Consider the following 12,917-nt stretch of genomic DNA (forward strand, 5'->3'; position numbering starts at 1 on the left):
ATTTCTACAACAGACCTCATTACTCTGTCTTCAGACCGGAGTCACCTGTCTCCTCGCAGATAGCCTTGGTTCTCACTACAACACACCTTGGCTTCAGACTTTGTGCCTCCCTTCCAGGTCCTAGGACAGTGCAGGTCAACTGCTCAAGAAAAGTCTACTGTGATGAGGAGACTTCAGGGTTTGGAAGCTGAAGATGATCCTGCCTTGTTAGTCAAGCTGAATTCCAGAAAGAACTCCCCCCTCACTGGGCTTCCCACAAATCCACTGACATCTACTCAAGGGAATGACTTGAAACCTCATTAGTAAACCTACATTCTTAGCACTTTCTTTTCTGCATGAGCGGAAAACCCACCTCTAGACATTGGCTACTATAGAAGATAATGGCATAATACATTTAAGTCATCACAAAATGGATGACGGTGTAATGAAACGGCGATGACGATGATGCTGGCAGGGAACAGACTTAATTTGGCTGAAATGTGCCTTTCATCTACGGGGCAGTGTGGCTTTACCTGTCACCAGCTGGGTGACCTCAAAATGTTAAGGAGTCCTCTCTTGAGTTTCAGTTTGTTCCTTGGTAAAATACAAAGTTGGTGTAGATCTGGGTTGTCAAGTTAGATCCCTATAGGGGGGTCAGACAGATAATGGAAGCGTGTGACGCAGCCTGGGTATGAAAAAACAAGGAGTGATGAAACTAGCAGAGCAGTGAAGGACACACATTCTGAAATGCACTTCCATTCCTTTAAAATAAAAGAGTGTCTCTGGTTAAATAAAACATCTCTCTAGGATGAATACAGTCCATAAGCCACGGGTCCAGTCATAATGATACTGGGTTAGGTAATTCCCAAGGTACTCTCCAGCTTTGACATTCTGTAAGTCACTTTTTTATACTCAGAAGAAGGGTGTGGGGCAAACAATACATCTCATATGGATACATGGGAGCCTGGAGAAGACTGGCAACTTTTCTAAGGACACACAGAGGACTCAACATAAGGGCAGAACCAACCAAAATACCCAGGTGTTCAATGTCACGGGTCTTGCTCTTTCTCTAACATATCTTTCCACATGCAAAATCTCAGCTTATTAGCAAAGCCATGTTCTTGCTGGAGAGGAGTCCTCTCTGAGTCTCAGTTTCCCTCTTGGTAAATTACAAAGTTGGGCTACGTCCGGGTTGTAAAGTTAAATCCCTAGAGGGGTCAGGGAGACAACGGAAGACAGATAATCCAAGCTCATTAGCAAAGTCATGTTCTTACTGGGGAGGAACTCAGCGAAGATTTTTCGTAATACTCACAGTATTAACCCACTGAAATGTAACCGAGCGCTCACTGGGCCATTAAAGGAAGTCCCTGAGTTTAGGAAAATAAAACCCTGCCTTGAACCTGGCTAGTGCTAATTATACAAAAATGTCCAGTCGGTGCACTTAACCATGCTTGAAACTTTCAATTTTAGATAATTTGTATTCAAACTTACATGGTTACCAGATTAACCATGAGAGAGAGAAAGAGACAAGAAATACAGGTGAGAAGACTAGCAAAATTTTTCTCTCCATGCACCAGGTTTTTAATTTCATGTTCCATTATATGGGATAATAGCATCATCTTGCAATTTTAATGTGATGTCCCAGACCATAATATTCAAATACAATATTTATGCAGTCATCTCCAAAATGAAATATTCATGGGATTGGGAGATGGGTTGCTGTATTTACTGCATTCAAAAACGGATATGCTGCAAATGCATGCTTTGGTTAACTAAGAGTAAATGGAGGCAGCTAATTCCCAAGGTCTCAGAAGAGTTTCTGGAGTCAGAGGGGTGAACGGGGACTTAGTCTTGGACTAGGAGATGGTGGCAGAGGCCCAGCAACTGGCTATCTACCAGGGGAGAGGCATCAGCTGTTTGGGCAGGGATTTGCATTTTTTCTTCCCTTTCTTTACCGTAACTTGAAAAGGTAAAATTGGAAGGCAAGGTAAGTCAGTGAACACCTGGGTGACTTTTTATAAAATATGGCTCACCGACAAGTGGCGCACGGCTCTGTCACCTGAGGCATGGAGTGCAGATATGTAACAATAAGCGCAATATACAAAAGGTGCCCAGTGATGCGCTCTTCCTCTTCATTTCCCATTGAGTAGGTTACCTGGGGCAACTGGGGCAACAGGTGACACTACAGCAAACAGACACTGGGTGATCTAGGTACTAATCCTGCCTCTGCGTTCACAGGCTATGAGGTGTGGGGCTGGCTTAACCTCTCTGAATGCCAGTTTCCTCATCTGTAAGATGAGCCCCCTGACACCTGTCTTGACAGCCTCCTGAATCAGCTGCAAAAGTGTGATGGATGATGCTTCTCAGAGGGCCTTGCAAAGTGTTTAGTAAGCGCTGTTCACCCAAGCAATGAACCGACTCAACCATCCCTCCCCCAAACCTGGCATCCTCCATCCTCCTCTCATGCTTTGTATTTCTCCACAGGACTTTTCACTTTCTAACACAATGTACAAGATATTTATTTAGTCTGTTGTCCATTTCCACTCAATAGATGTAAGACAGCAGAAATTTTTGTCTATTTTTGTTCACTGCTGTATCCATACCGCTTAGATCGGTGCCTACCGTACAACTGGTGCTTGATAAATATTTACTGAATAAGTGAACAAAGGGAAGGGTAACAGCCACACCTGTTGGGCAATCAGGAAGTCACAGACATTTGTTAACTAGGTATCAGATCCTTCTAACACACATGTAACAGAAAAGAAAATTGAAGCTCAGAAAAGTTACATAACTTTCCCAAGGTCACACAGCCAGAAGTCTTGAATTTAAATGCAGGTCTAGCTGGATCCACTGCAAGCTCTTAAACTCTGCCATCTTTGATGCCCTGATTCACCATAGTCCCACCAAAAAGAGAGAAACAACAGATCTGTGATCTTCTAATGCTTGAAAGAGACAATGCCCAGAAATGAGAGAGAATCAAAAGAAAAGGGCTTATTGTTGGCTTTGGAAGAATCATTCTGCCAGACCGCTAGAAGACATCTGTCTTCTACCTGAGGTCAGATATGAAATCATTTACATTCAGCTTTACTTCCTAGGCTCTGAGGGAGGGGCAGTTCACCTTCTTGATATTTTTACCTATTAGCACACTATGGGAAAAAGTCACAGCTATATATCATCCTATTGGGACATCCCAGGGACCAAATCTACTCAGCTGACCATCACAGTTAACTAGACAGAGGGTGGGAAGGAGTCCTGATTCTCCCCCATGGGAGAAGTCAGTTAAAAAAAAAACCATCTATGGCTTTTGGAAATAATGTCAGAAAAGGTGGATGATAAAGAAGTTTCTCAATTCAGTTAATTCACTGGCTACAATCTTGGCATATTCATCGAGTGTGGAATTATTCCAAAATTAAGCTGTTCCACTTTAAGTTTTACAAGGAATAGCTCTGCTCTTCCAGTTTACAGCATGTTTGAGCAAGAAGGAATCTTCGCAAGCAGCTAATACAGCTAATGCTACAAATTAAAAAAAAAAAAAAAAAAAAAAAAAAAAAAAGCCTGAGACCGAAAGTACAAATGATACATCCAAAGTCATACTGCCTAGAAAAAACAAAATCTTCCTTTTTCTGTTTTCCTGTCTGGTAATCTGTTATTGAATCTAGATTACTCTTTCAGCGTAAGTACAACGTCACGATTTTAGTTAAAAAATAAAGTCATGGAATAAATCATACCCACAACGCATGAAATCAGTCAGCTATGTGAACAGGCTCACACATCTCTTCCTAGGCTCTGAGGAATGGGCAGTTTACCTGCCTGAGATTTTTCTCTATTGGCACAAAGTCGCAGCTAAATATTATTCTATTGGGATGCAGGGGCAAGATTTTGAGACCTGGAGCCAGATTACTTGGCCCAAGTCTTGTGTATTCTGCTAACCTTGGACAACTTTAATCATGTGGCATTTTGGTTTCTCACAGGGGAAACGGTGATCACAATACCTAATTCATAGAGCTGGTGTGATGATTCAAATGAGCTTGTATACAGGGAGGGCTTAGCACAGTGCTTAGCACATAGTAAGGGCTCCACGATGTTCATTGTGATGCTTTATGTTTTTTTCCTTTATCAAGGTGAATTTCTATCTGTCCTCTTCTCTCTTCTGGGATTTGGTAGACAGGTACATAGGACACCTCCACGGCTGAGAAGAAATGCTTTTGTCTGGCAGAGCAATGATATTTCAGCACCAAGGACAGAAGCCCTCATTTTTGTTGTGCCATAGCCATGGTTGTGGCATAAAGGTGACAAGTGTCTTGGCCATCCTTCTAACTCTGTCCAAGCTCTAGATGAGCTCGTGAGGATTGAGCTCACTGATTTTGAAGTTTGGCAGTTCCACAGGGCCCCTGCTAGCCATCTCTCTCAGGCCCAGGGTAGGCTGTGCCGCTTCCTGGTCTGAACTGGAGTCAACTGTCATGCCTCTCTATCCTACAGTAGCTGGAAGAGCAAGAAGGCCTGGAGACTTCATTCTTTTAGCAGCACTAGAGAGCACCTTCGATATTCCAGGCCCTGCTCTATGCACTGAGAAAATGGTTCTAAATAAGATGGCCATCACCCCTGCCCTTCTCTCTCTTTTAGGTGAGACAAAAAGCCTAAATAATAACAGCTACCATTTATTGAGCATATACTACATTCTAGGCTCTGTTCTATGCCCTTAATATATATTCTTTTGTTTAGAATTCACTGCAGCCCCATGAGGGCTCATTTTACAAATGAAGGAACAGAGACACAGAAAGGTTAAGTAAATTTCCCAAGATCCACACAGCTGGTGAGTGGCAAGGAGGGGATTCAAGCCGTAGTAGTCAGGCTACACTCTAGCCACAAGGTTCTAATAAGTAAGTAGACATCGAGAAATATGAAACACAAATATACAATTACATGCTATATAGGAACAAATATGGGGGTCATGGTAGAAAATAAAGAGACAGGGACTTAATTAGTGGAGATCATTGAGGAAGGCTTCACTGAGGAGCAGGTGGCATGCGAGCTCAAAGAGAAGGCATCAGTCCTTTAAGGAGTTATGGGGAAGGCCTTTATGAGTGACAGAAAATTGAAAGTGCAAGGGCCCTGTGTCTGACAAAAGAAGCTACAGGGAAGCCCTCAGCTTCACAACCTCTCTTCACAGTGGCTGCCTTGATCTGATCGGTGGAAGGGACATACCACCCACAAGTCCACGTGGCTTGGATATGGAGGGAAACTCCAAAGTCAGCACCCTGAGGGAGTCAGTGCAACACGGTGGTTAAGCACCCTGACTTCAGGCTGGGCGTGGTGGCTAATGCCTGTAATCCCAGCACTTTGGGAGGTCCAGGCAGGCGGATCACTTGAGCTCAAGAGTTTGAGACCAGCCTGGACAATATGGTGAAACCCCACCTCTACTGAAACTACAAAAATTAGCGAGGCATGGTGGCATGTGCCTATAATCCCAGCTATTTGGGAGACTGAGGCATGAGAATTGCTTGAACCTTGGAGGTGGAGGTTGGAGTGAGCTGAGATTGCACTCCAGCCTGGGTGATGGAGCAAGACTCTGTCTCAAAAAGAAAAATAAAAAGAATCCCGACTTTGGAGTCACTCTGCTTGGCTTCAAGTCTGTGTTGCCACCTATGAGCTGTGTGTTATTTAATCTTTCCAGCCTCAGTATTCCCTCCTGGAAAATGGGCATGAGAATGATCGCACTTATGTCATGGGGTTGTTGTAGAAAGAGTAAATATCTGTAAGGTGCTTACGACAATCAGTGGCACATGTACCAGTTATTATTGCTGCCCTATGTGGAGAAAGCTGACTTAGGTTTGACATTCAAGGAGGGAAGAAAAAGAAGCTCAAGTGAAAATGCCGAGTCAGAGGCCTGAATCCTGAGGCTGGAGTACCTGCGCTTGGTGGCTCACATTCTTCACAGGGCTCACGTCTCTGAATCAGCTTGCACCGCGAAGCGTCTAAAGGTCTGTTGAGGGCTAATTGGTTTTCCGCATTTCATGTATTTTTAAAAACATTGTTTACTGCCTTTTTTTCTGATTATAAAAGGAAGGCAGAGCCTTCATAGATGGCTTGGAACATAAAAAAATGCAAAGAAGAAAATAAAAATCATACTCTACCTTTCCGAGATGACACTGTGTGTGTACTTCCCGTCTAGCCTTTTGTCGAACTTCTTTGTGTATTGTTTGGAAGGAAGAAAAGTTCTAAAGATGACCTAAACACACAGGCTGAGGCCCAGGGCGGTATGCGTGTGCAGTTTTGTGTGGGTGCCTACATACTGCCAGACTTTATTTTGACGTGGCTGCTATAATTGGATTAAATAAAGTGAACATGCAAACAGTCATGAACGCGTTGGTTGGGTTTAAGGAAAGCAAAAGAGAAATGCAATCTGCTTTCCCTATTGGAGATGAGATATTAATTATCTCCTCGCATCAATCATGGAGCTACAAGTTAGCCAGAAAGAGAGCTCTTCTCTCAATAAGCAAGCTGGCACCAAAGGGCCTCCCGAAAGTGGATTTGCCTGGAGGAGGTTCCTGGCCAGGCTCTCGACTGATTTGCCAACTTTTGCTTCAACATTTGCTTGTTTATACATCAAAGGAGGTTTGGGTCTGATGATTAGTTCAATGTCAGAAACGGGGAGCTAGGGAGGCAGCTCAGATGCCACCCCAGCCTCCAGCAGGAGAGTGCTGCCTCTGGCCGATGGGGTTCAGACCGGAGAAGAGAAACTTCTCTATACCACTTCTGACCTGGGGCTGGAATCTACCTGCCTGGCTTTCGTATATTTGAAATGATAGCTGTTTCTCTTACTATGCTTCGCCTTATTTTAAGCGTGATATCCATAACTCGTGGGTTGGAGTGGCTAATTTTATAAACTGTCGATACACGTAAGGTCAATACCTAACTCTCATCACATGCCCACTTACAAAGGGCCCAAAAGAATTTCCCATGTCCCCCGTGGACATGAGAGTTGTTGAACATAAGAGTTATTGAGCATTTTTGTAACACCTTAATCATGTGTATATTATCATCAAGATTTTTCTCCTGTCAACAACACCATCATTATCACCACTACCACCACCACCATTATGATCATCATCCACTTAATAGGCACAACTAACTGTCCCCAAGGGCTTTTCCATATATTAATTCGTGCAACAACTCTATGGCATTGGTATGATTATCATCATTCCCATCTTCCAGATGAGAAAACTGATACAAAGGTAACTCATCTAACTTACCCACGGTCACACACTGTGAGTGGGCGTTAGAGCTGGCCCGTGAAACTTCACAGTCTGGCTCCAGAGCCTGGATTCTTAACTGCTATGTTATGTGCTTTATGTAGTATCCTATACAAGAGGCCCCTGAATATTCCACTCTAAGCCAACTTTATTATTTTTAGAGACACGATCTCGCTTTGTCACCCAGGCTGCAGTGCAGTGGTGCAAGCCTCAAACTCCTGGCCTTAAGCGATCCTCCTACATCAGCCTCCCAAGGTGTTGGGATTACAGGTGTGAGCCACTGCACCCGGCCTCTAAGCCAACTTTAAACAGCTTCAACTGTTTTCTTTCAATGTAGCCTTATTTGAAGCCTAATATCCATAAGTCACGGGTTGGAATGGCTAATTTTATAAATTTGTTGACACACATAAGATCAATACCTAACTTTCATAGCATACCCACTTACAAAGGACCCAAAAGAATCTCCCATGTCCCTGGTGGCACATGAACACACTTTGGAAAAGGCTGACCCTAGAAAGTAGGGGAAGGACCTGTCCCTACCCATGCAAAAAGATATTTCTATTTACATTCAGCAGGATTTTCTTTCATCTGCACACCTCAAGAGCATAAACCTGCAGGTCCTCTCAAATGCAGTCACTATGGAGTAATACAAGAACACAGGCCTTAAAGTCAGACGGAACCCGGTTCCATCTCAGTTCTGTCATTCACTAGCTGTAGGGCCTTGAGTAAGGTAAAGCGACTCTCCAATCTCAGCTGTATTCATTTCTGAAATGGGGTAACACCTGCTAAATGAGGGTGAAATGAGAAAATGGACTGGAATGCGCCCAGCGCGGGGTCTTCCCGTGGTCAGTGAGGATGCTCCATCTCCCCATTCCCATTATCATTATTCGAATTTTATAAAGATGGAGAAATAGAGGCATGGCCAGTCAAAGCCATTTGCTGACATCCCATGGCGGTGGTCTAGAAGAGCTGGCATTTCGACCCGGGCGGCTGGATTCCAGCATCTACGCTCTTGCGCTTCACACACTGTGTCCCAGGGCTAACACGGCTGCCCTGGTGACCCTGGATGAAGTGGAGAAATTAGATCAACCAGGGAAGGAAAAGGCCCAGAGAAACTCCAATTTTCACTTTCCAGCTCCCTGGAAGAGTCCTGTCCTCACACACTGAGACTTGAACAGGTTTCAGAGATTTGAAAACCTTCTCTGATGCTCCCTGAGCCAAGGCCAGAGACTTGTAGGGATGTTTCCAAAGACCTGATTATTCAGGCTGAGAGTAAATGTGCGGGCACCTGCTTCCGCAAGCCCTGCTGGGGCTGCCTGGGAAAATGACAGTTGTGCTACCTGTCTTGCAGTCTATCTAGAGACTTTACTTTTGGAGGAAAGCAAGGAGAAACAGTGAACACAACCCTCCCCTTCATTTAATAATAGACACAATCAGGACCCATTTGGCAGCTATGAGAATACTAGTTTGCCTTTATGCCATCTCTTCACAGGGGGAGCCAGAAGTCCAAATTGGTTGCTCAAGGCTGGAGATGAAGATAGAAGGTCAACACTGCTATTAGGAGCTACGTGGAATTAAAAACCGAGGCACCCTGTGGCCTATTCTGTATTTCACTGCTTGCCTTTGTTCCTCCCCATCTCTCGGTCTTTCAAGATCTCTGCCTCCGTCACTTCCTCTTTTACCAGGGCTGGTCCAGACACATGAAATATCAGAATGGGAAGGAAATTTGGAGACTTTCTCATTCAACCGCCTTGTTTTTCAAAGGGAGAAAGTGAAGTCAAGAGAAGCAGAGTAGCTGCCTCAAAGTCACCAGTGCATTGGGAGAAAGCAGACCTAGAACACAGAGGCTTCATCACGTGAGAATTATGAGCTTGGACTCCCTGAACACTCACTTGGGCACGAGTGCTGTGAGTCTGACCAAGTAACTTCACCTTTTTGAGTCTCAGTTCCCTTATCTATAAAAGGAGGCTAATATATTGCCCATAATCCCCACTCAGTGCCAGAAAATTAAAAGAACACACAGAAAAACAGAACTAATAGAGAGTCTGGGCTTGATGATATAATTTGCGTGGCTTGATTTAGCCATACCTGAAGTCAGCCCTAATGCTGTAGTTACCTGATCTGGTAATGTTCTTTACCCTTCAACTAGTTTGAGCTGGGTTTCTGTCATTTCTCACCAAAAGATTTCTCCCTAACATACCACCAGTGAAGGAATGTGAGCCGAGCCATGCCCACCTCTGGTCACTTGGGAGGGACCACGGATGATGGGCTACAGGTAGGTTTATTCACACAGCAGGTGAGGCCACAGCTAACAAAGAGGAAAGTGGCAGTGAATGGGACGTTGGCTTGTTCTACTATTAAATGAATGCTAAACTACTGCCCTAACTTCCTGTAAATGAGAAAATCCCAGCTGGGAACTCATGCTCAAGAGTTGGAACTTGTGAGCTATTCTGTCAAGAGACCTTTGGGTTTAGGGTCTTGGAGGGAGGAGTAAGCAACATTTCCTTAGCCTGAGACTTCTTTATGCTGTCCTGCGACATGTGGGTACCACCCGTCAATTACGGATGCACATCAATTATACAAAATGTACTCAGGCACCTAGAGGCACAATTCAGGCCCATTCTCCATCTATTTCTTTCTCCTACCAGCAACAATTTAGTTCTATGTTCATCATAACAATGACATAATCAGTGACATCACTATCATCATAGACATTTACTATGCCAAACGCTGCATATGCAGCATCTCATTTAACCCTTTCAATGACCAAATGAGTATAGGCCTAGTAATATTTTCATATAATATTATGAAACCAGCTCAGAGAGGTGAAGTCACTCATCCAATGCAACACAGCAGATCAGAATTCCAAACCAGAAGGTGAAACCTCGCAGTCCCTGCTTTTAACTTGTGCTATACTCAGCTCCTAGCACAGTGCCTGACCAATAGTGCACAGAGAATAAATCCTGACTAGGCTGAAACAAGTAATTCACAGACAAGTTAATACATTTACAATGGGACCCCTTCTTGAGACACAACTTTGTTTGCACAAATCACCTATTAGCTGCTATCCAGAGAAGAAAAAGGGTTTTTCCTTCTCTACCCAAGGGTGGGAAACACCAATATCCGAGCCACTTCTGACAACTAACCACCTCCATGGAATCCTTGCGCAGTCCTACCTTGCTCCTGTGGCTCTGGGGCCAGAAAACCTTGGGTTCAAATTCTAGCATTTAACCAGTGCGTGATCTTCAGAAAAATCAAGTAAACTCCAGAAGCTTGACAAATGGGGAGAATAATTCTTATAGCTGCATTGAGTGGCTGTGAAAATAAATTTGGATCCTATACAAAAAGGGCTCATTTAGTAGGAACACAATACAGAGTGGCTGTGATTCTTCTGACTCATCCAGCCAGGCCTCTCTACTTAGTGGCCTGAATGTAGTAAACTAATCTGTGCTGATTTCCAGAGCACCTTCAACCAGAGCATCTTCAACCAGAGCATCTTCGAGTTCAGGTGTTGCAGAAAGGGGCCTCCTTTTTAATGTAAAGAAGGTAGGCTGTGAGTAGGGCAGGAACAATCCATAAATAGCAGAATGAAATCAAAGTTTCAATCTAGAAAAATGATACAACACAAGGATTCTAGGGTTACTTTTTTTTTTTTTTTTTTTTTTTGAGACAGAGTCTCACTTTGTTGCCCAGGCTGGAGCGCAATCTCCGCTCACTGCAACCTCCGACTCCCAGGTTCAAGCAATTCTTGTGCCTCAGCCTCCCAAGTAGCTGCGATTATAGGTGTGCACCACCACACCTGGCTAATTTTTGTATTTTTAGTAGACATGGGGTTTCACCATGTCAGCCAGGCTGGTCTTGAACTCCAGACCTCAGGTGATCCACCCGCCTCGGCCTCCCAAAGTGCTGGGATTACAGGCATGAGTCACTGCACACAGCCGGATTACTTCTTAAAAGCTCAGGAGATGGAGCTACCTGCTTGCTTTTGTTCCTCCCCTGCTGTGGATAAGTGGGTAAACTGAGTCACACAGCCAGCCAAAACGACACTCCCACCAGCAATAGCAGAGATTAAAAACAGAGATGTGGTCGGGGGCTGGGTTGGGGAACCGGGACAGGCGAGGACTGAGCGACCTAAGATCTAGGAAATAACTGCCATGAGAAAATTCAGGCACAGACTTAATCGACCTTCAGATTTTTTAAGACTGGTTAGAAATCTGGATTTTCATAGGAAATACTGTTGTTTTTAAATAGGGCTATTAATTTTCAAACAAAGCACCTGAATGAAAACAAGATGAAACAAAACACTCTGAGAGCTAAACCATGCATGTTAACAAGCTGAAATTATCCCAAGCACTGCCAAGTCCAATGCTAGACCAAGACCCCTGGATGTCAGAGTCACGCTGGACTGGTTTTCAATGTTTCTTTCTTTTTTTTTTTTAAGACGGAGTCTCGCTCTGTTGCCTAAGGTGGAGTACAATGGTGCGATCTTGGTTCATCGCAACCTCCGCCTCCCAGGTTCAAGAGATTCTCCTGTCTCAGCTTCCTGAGTAGCTGGGATTACAGGTGCCTGCCACCACACCCGGCTAATTTTTGTATTTTTAGTAGAGACAGGGTTTCACCATGTTGGTCAGGCTGGTCTCGAACTTCTGACCTCGTGATCTGCCCGCCTCGGCCTCCCACAGTGCTGGGATTACAGGCATAAGCCACCGTGCCCGGTCTTTAATGGCATTTTCTATTGGAATGGGGAATCCCATCATGTGATGTCACCTACAGGGGGCACTCAAGACCCTATCCCTTCCAGCTGATGGATGGTCATGGAGACTTGGGCTCAGCTCAATGCTGAACTGGAGAGATGCTATTTTTTTTTGACATTGTTCATTTTAAGCGAGAGAGGTGTGAGGGATCTGGGTTGGGGTTCTGGGTGCCTCCAACCCCTGCTGATGTGTTAGGCACCAGTGAGGGAGTGAGGAGGACATGGGGCTGGGATTAGGACCCCTGGGTTCAAGTCCATGCTGCTACGACACTCTTCCACTGCAAGGTCAATTCCCTGAGAGGAAGGGCTTGGTCTTGTTTGCGGCTAAAGCAGTGATTGGCACATGCCCATGCTTGGTAAGTATCTGAATGACTTGCTGAATGAACAATCTGGGGACACTGCATATATTATGGGTCTCAGTCTTCCCATCAATAAAATGGGAATTAACCGTGGATGCCCTACTGAAAGGGTTACTGCAATGAGACATTGGACTCGTGGAAGTCCTTGAGGGCAAATAACCAAAAGGGCTGTGACACCATGAGAAACATCTATGGTTATCTTTGTCCTTGGCTGACAAGAGGGACTACTTCAGATCCCACGCAGACACGGCAAAGGACAGCTGGTGCCAAGCCTTTCTCCCACCCTCAACTTTTCTGTGGTTGCGTGAAACCAGCCTAGAAAATTCCCCAAATGATCGCTCAGGTTTTTGCTTCTATTTGGCATGAGGGGTAGGGGGTTGAGGTGTTACCTTGCATTGTCCCGGCCGTGTGACTTCAAGAAATTCATATCTCGGTATCGGGAGAGAAACGCCACCAACTGGTCATTTGTCCTGTGGAAACAAACCAAGGGGAGAGTCAGGCCAGAGACCGTGGGTACTATCTTCGTCAAAGAAACCCAGTTTCACCGATTATGTCAGTCTGCTCGAAGCACCT

General features: G+C 44.6%; 1 protein-coding gene across 2 annotated transcripts in view; it reads right to left on the minus strand.

The window, feature by feature from the left end:
* Positions 1–12,917, minus strand: part of XYLT1 (xylosyltransferase 1) — a 370,892-nt gene that overhangs the window by 42,966 nt on the left and 315,009 nt on the right. For both annotated transcript variants that reach the window (XM_031658423.1, XM_031658422.1), the window contains one exon: positions 12,734–12,814. In XM_031658423.1, the coding sequence (XP_031514283.1) occupies positions 12,734–12,814 (81 nt within the window). The remainder of the gene's footprint in view (positions 1–12,733; positions 12,815–12,917) is intronic.

The sequence above is a fragment of the Papio anubis genome, chromosome 18 (assembly GCF_008728515.1).
Source record: "Papio anubis isolate 15944 chromosome 18, Panubis1.0, whole genome shotgun sequence".
Taxonomy (NCBI): Eukaryota; Metazoa; Chordata; class Mammalia; order Primates; family Cercopithecidae; genus Papio; species Papio anubis.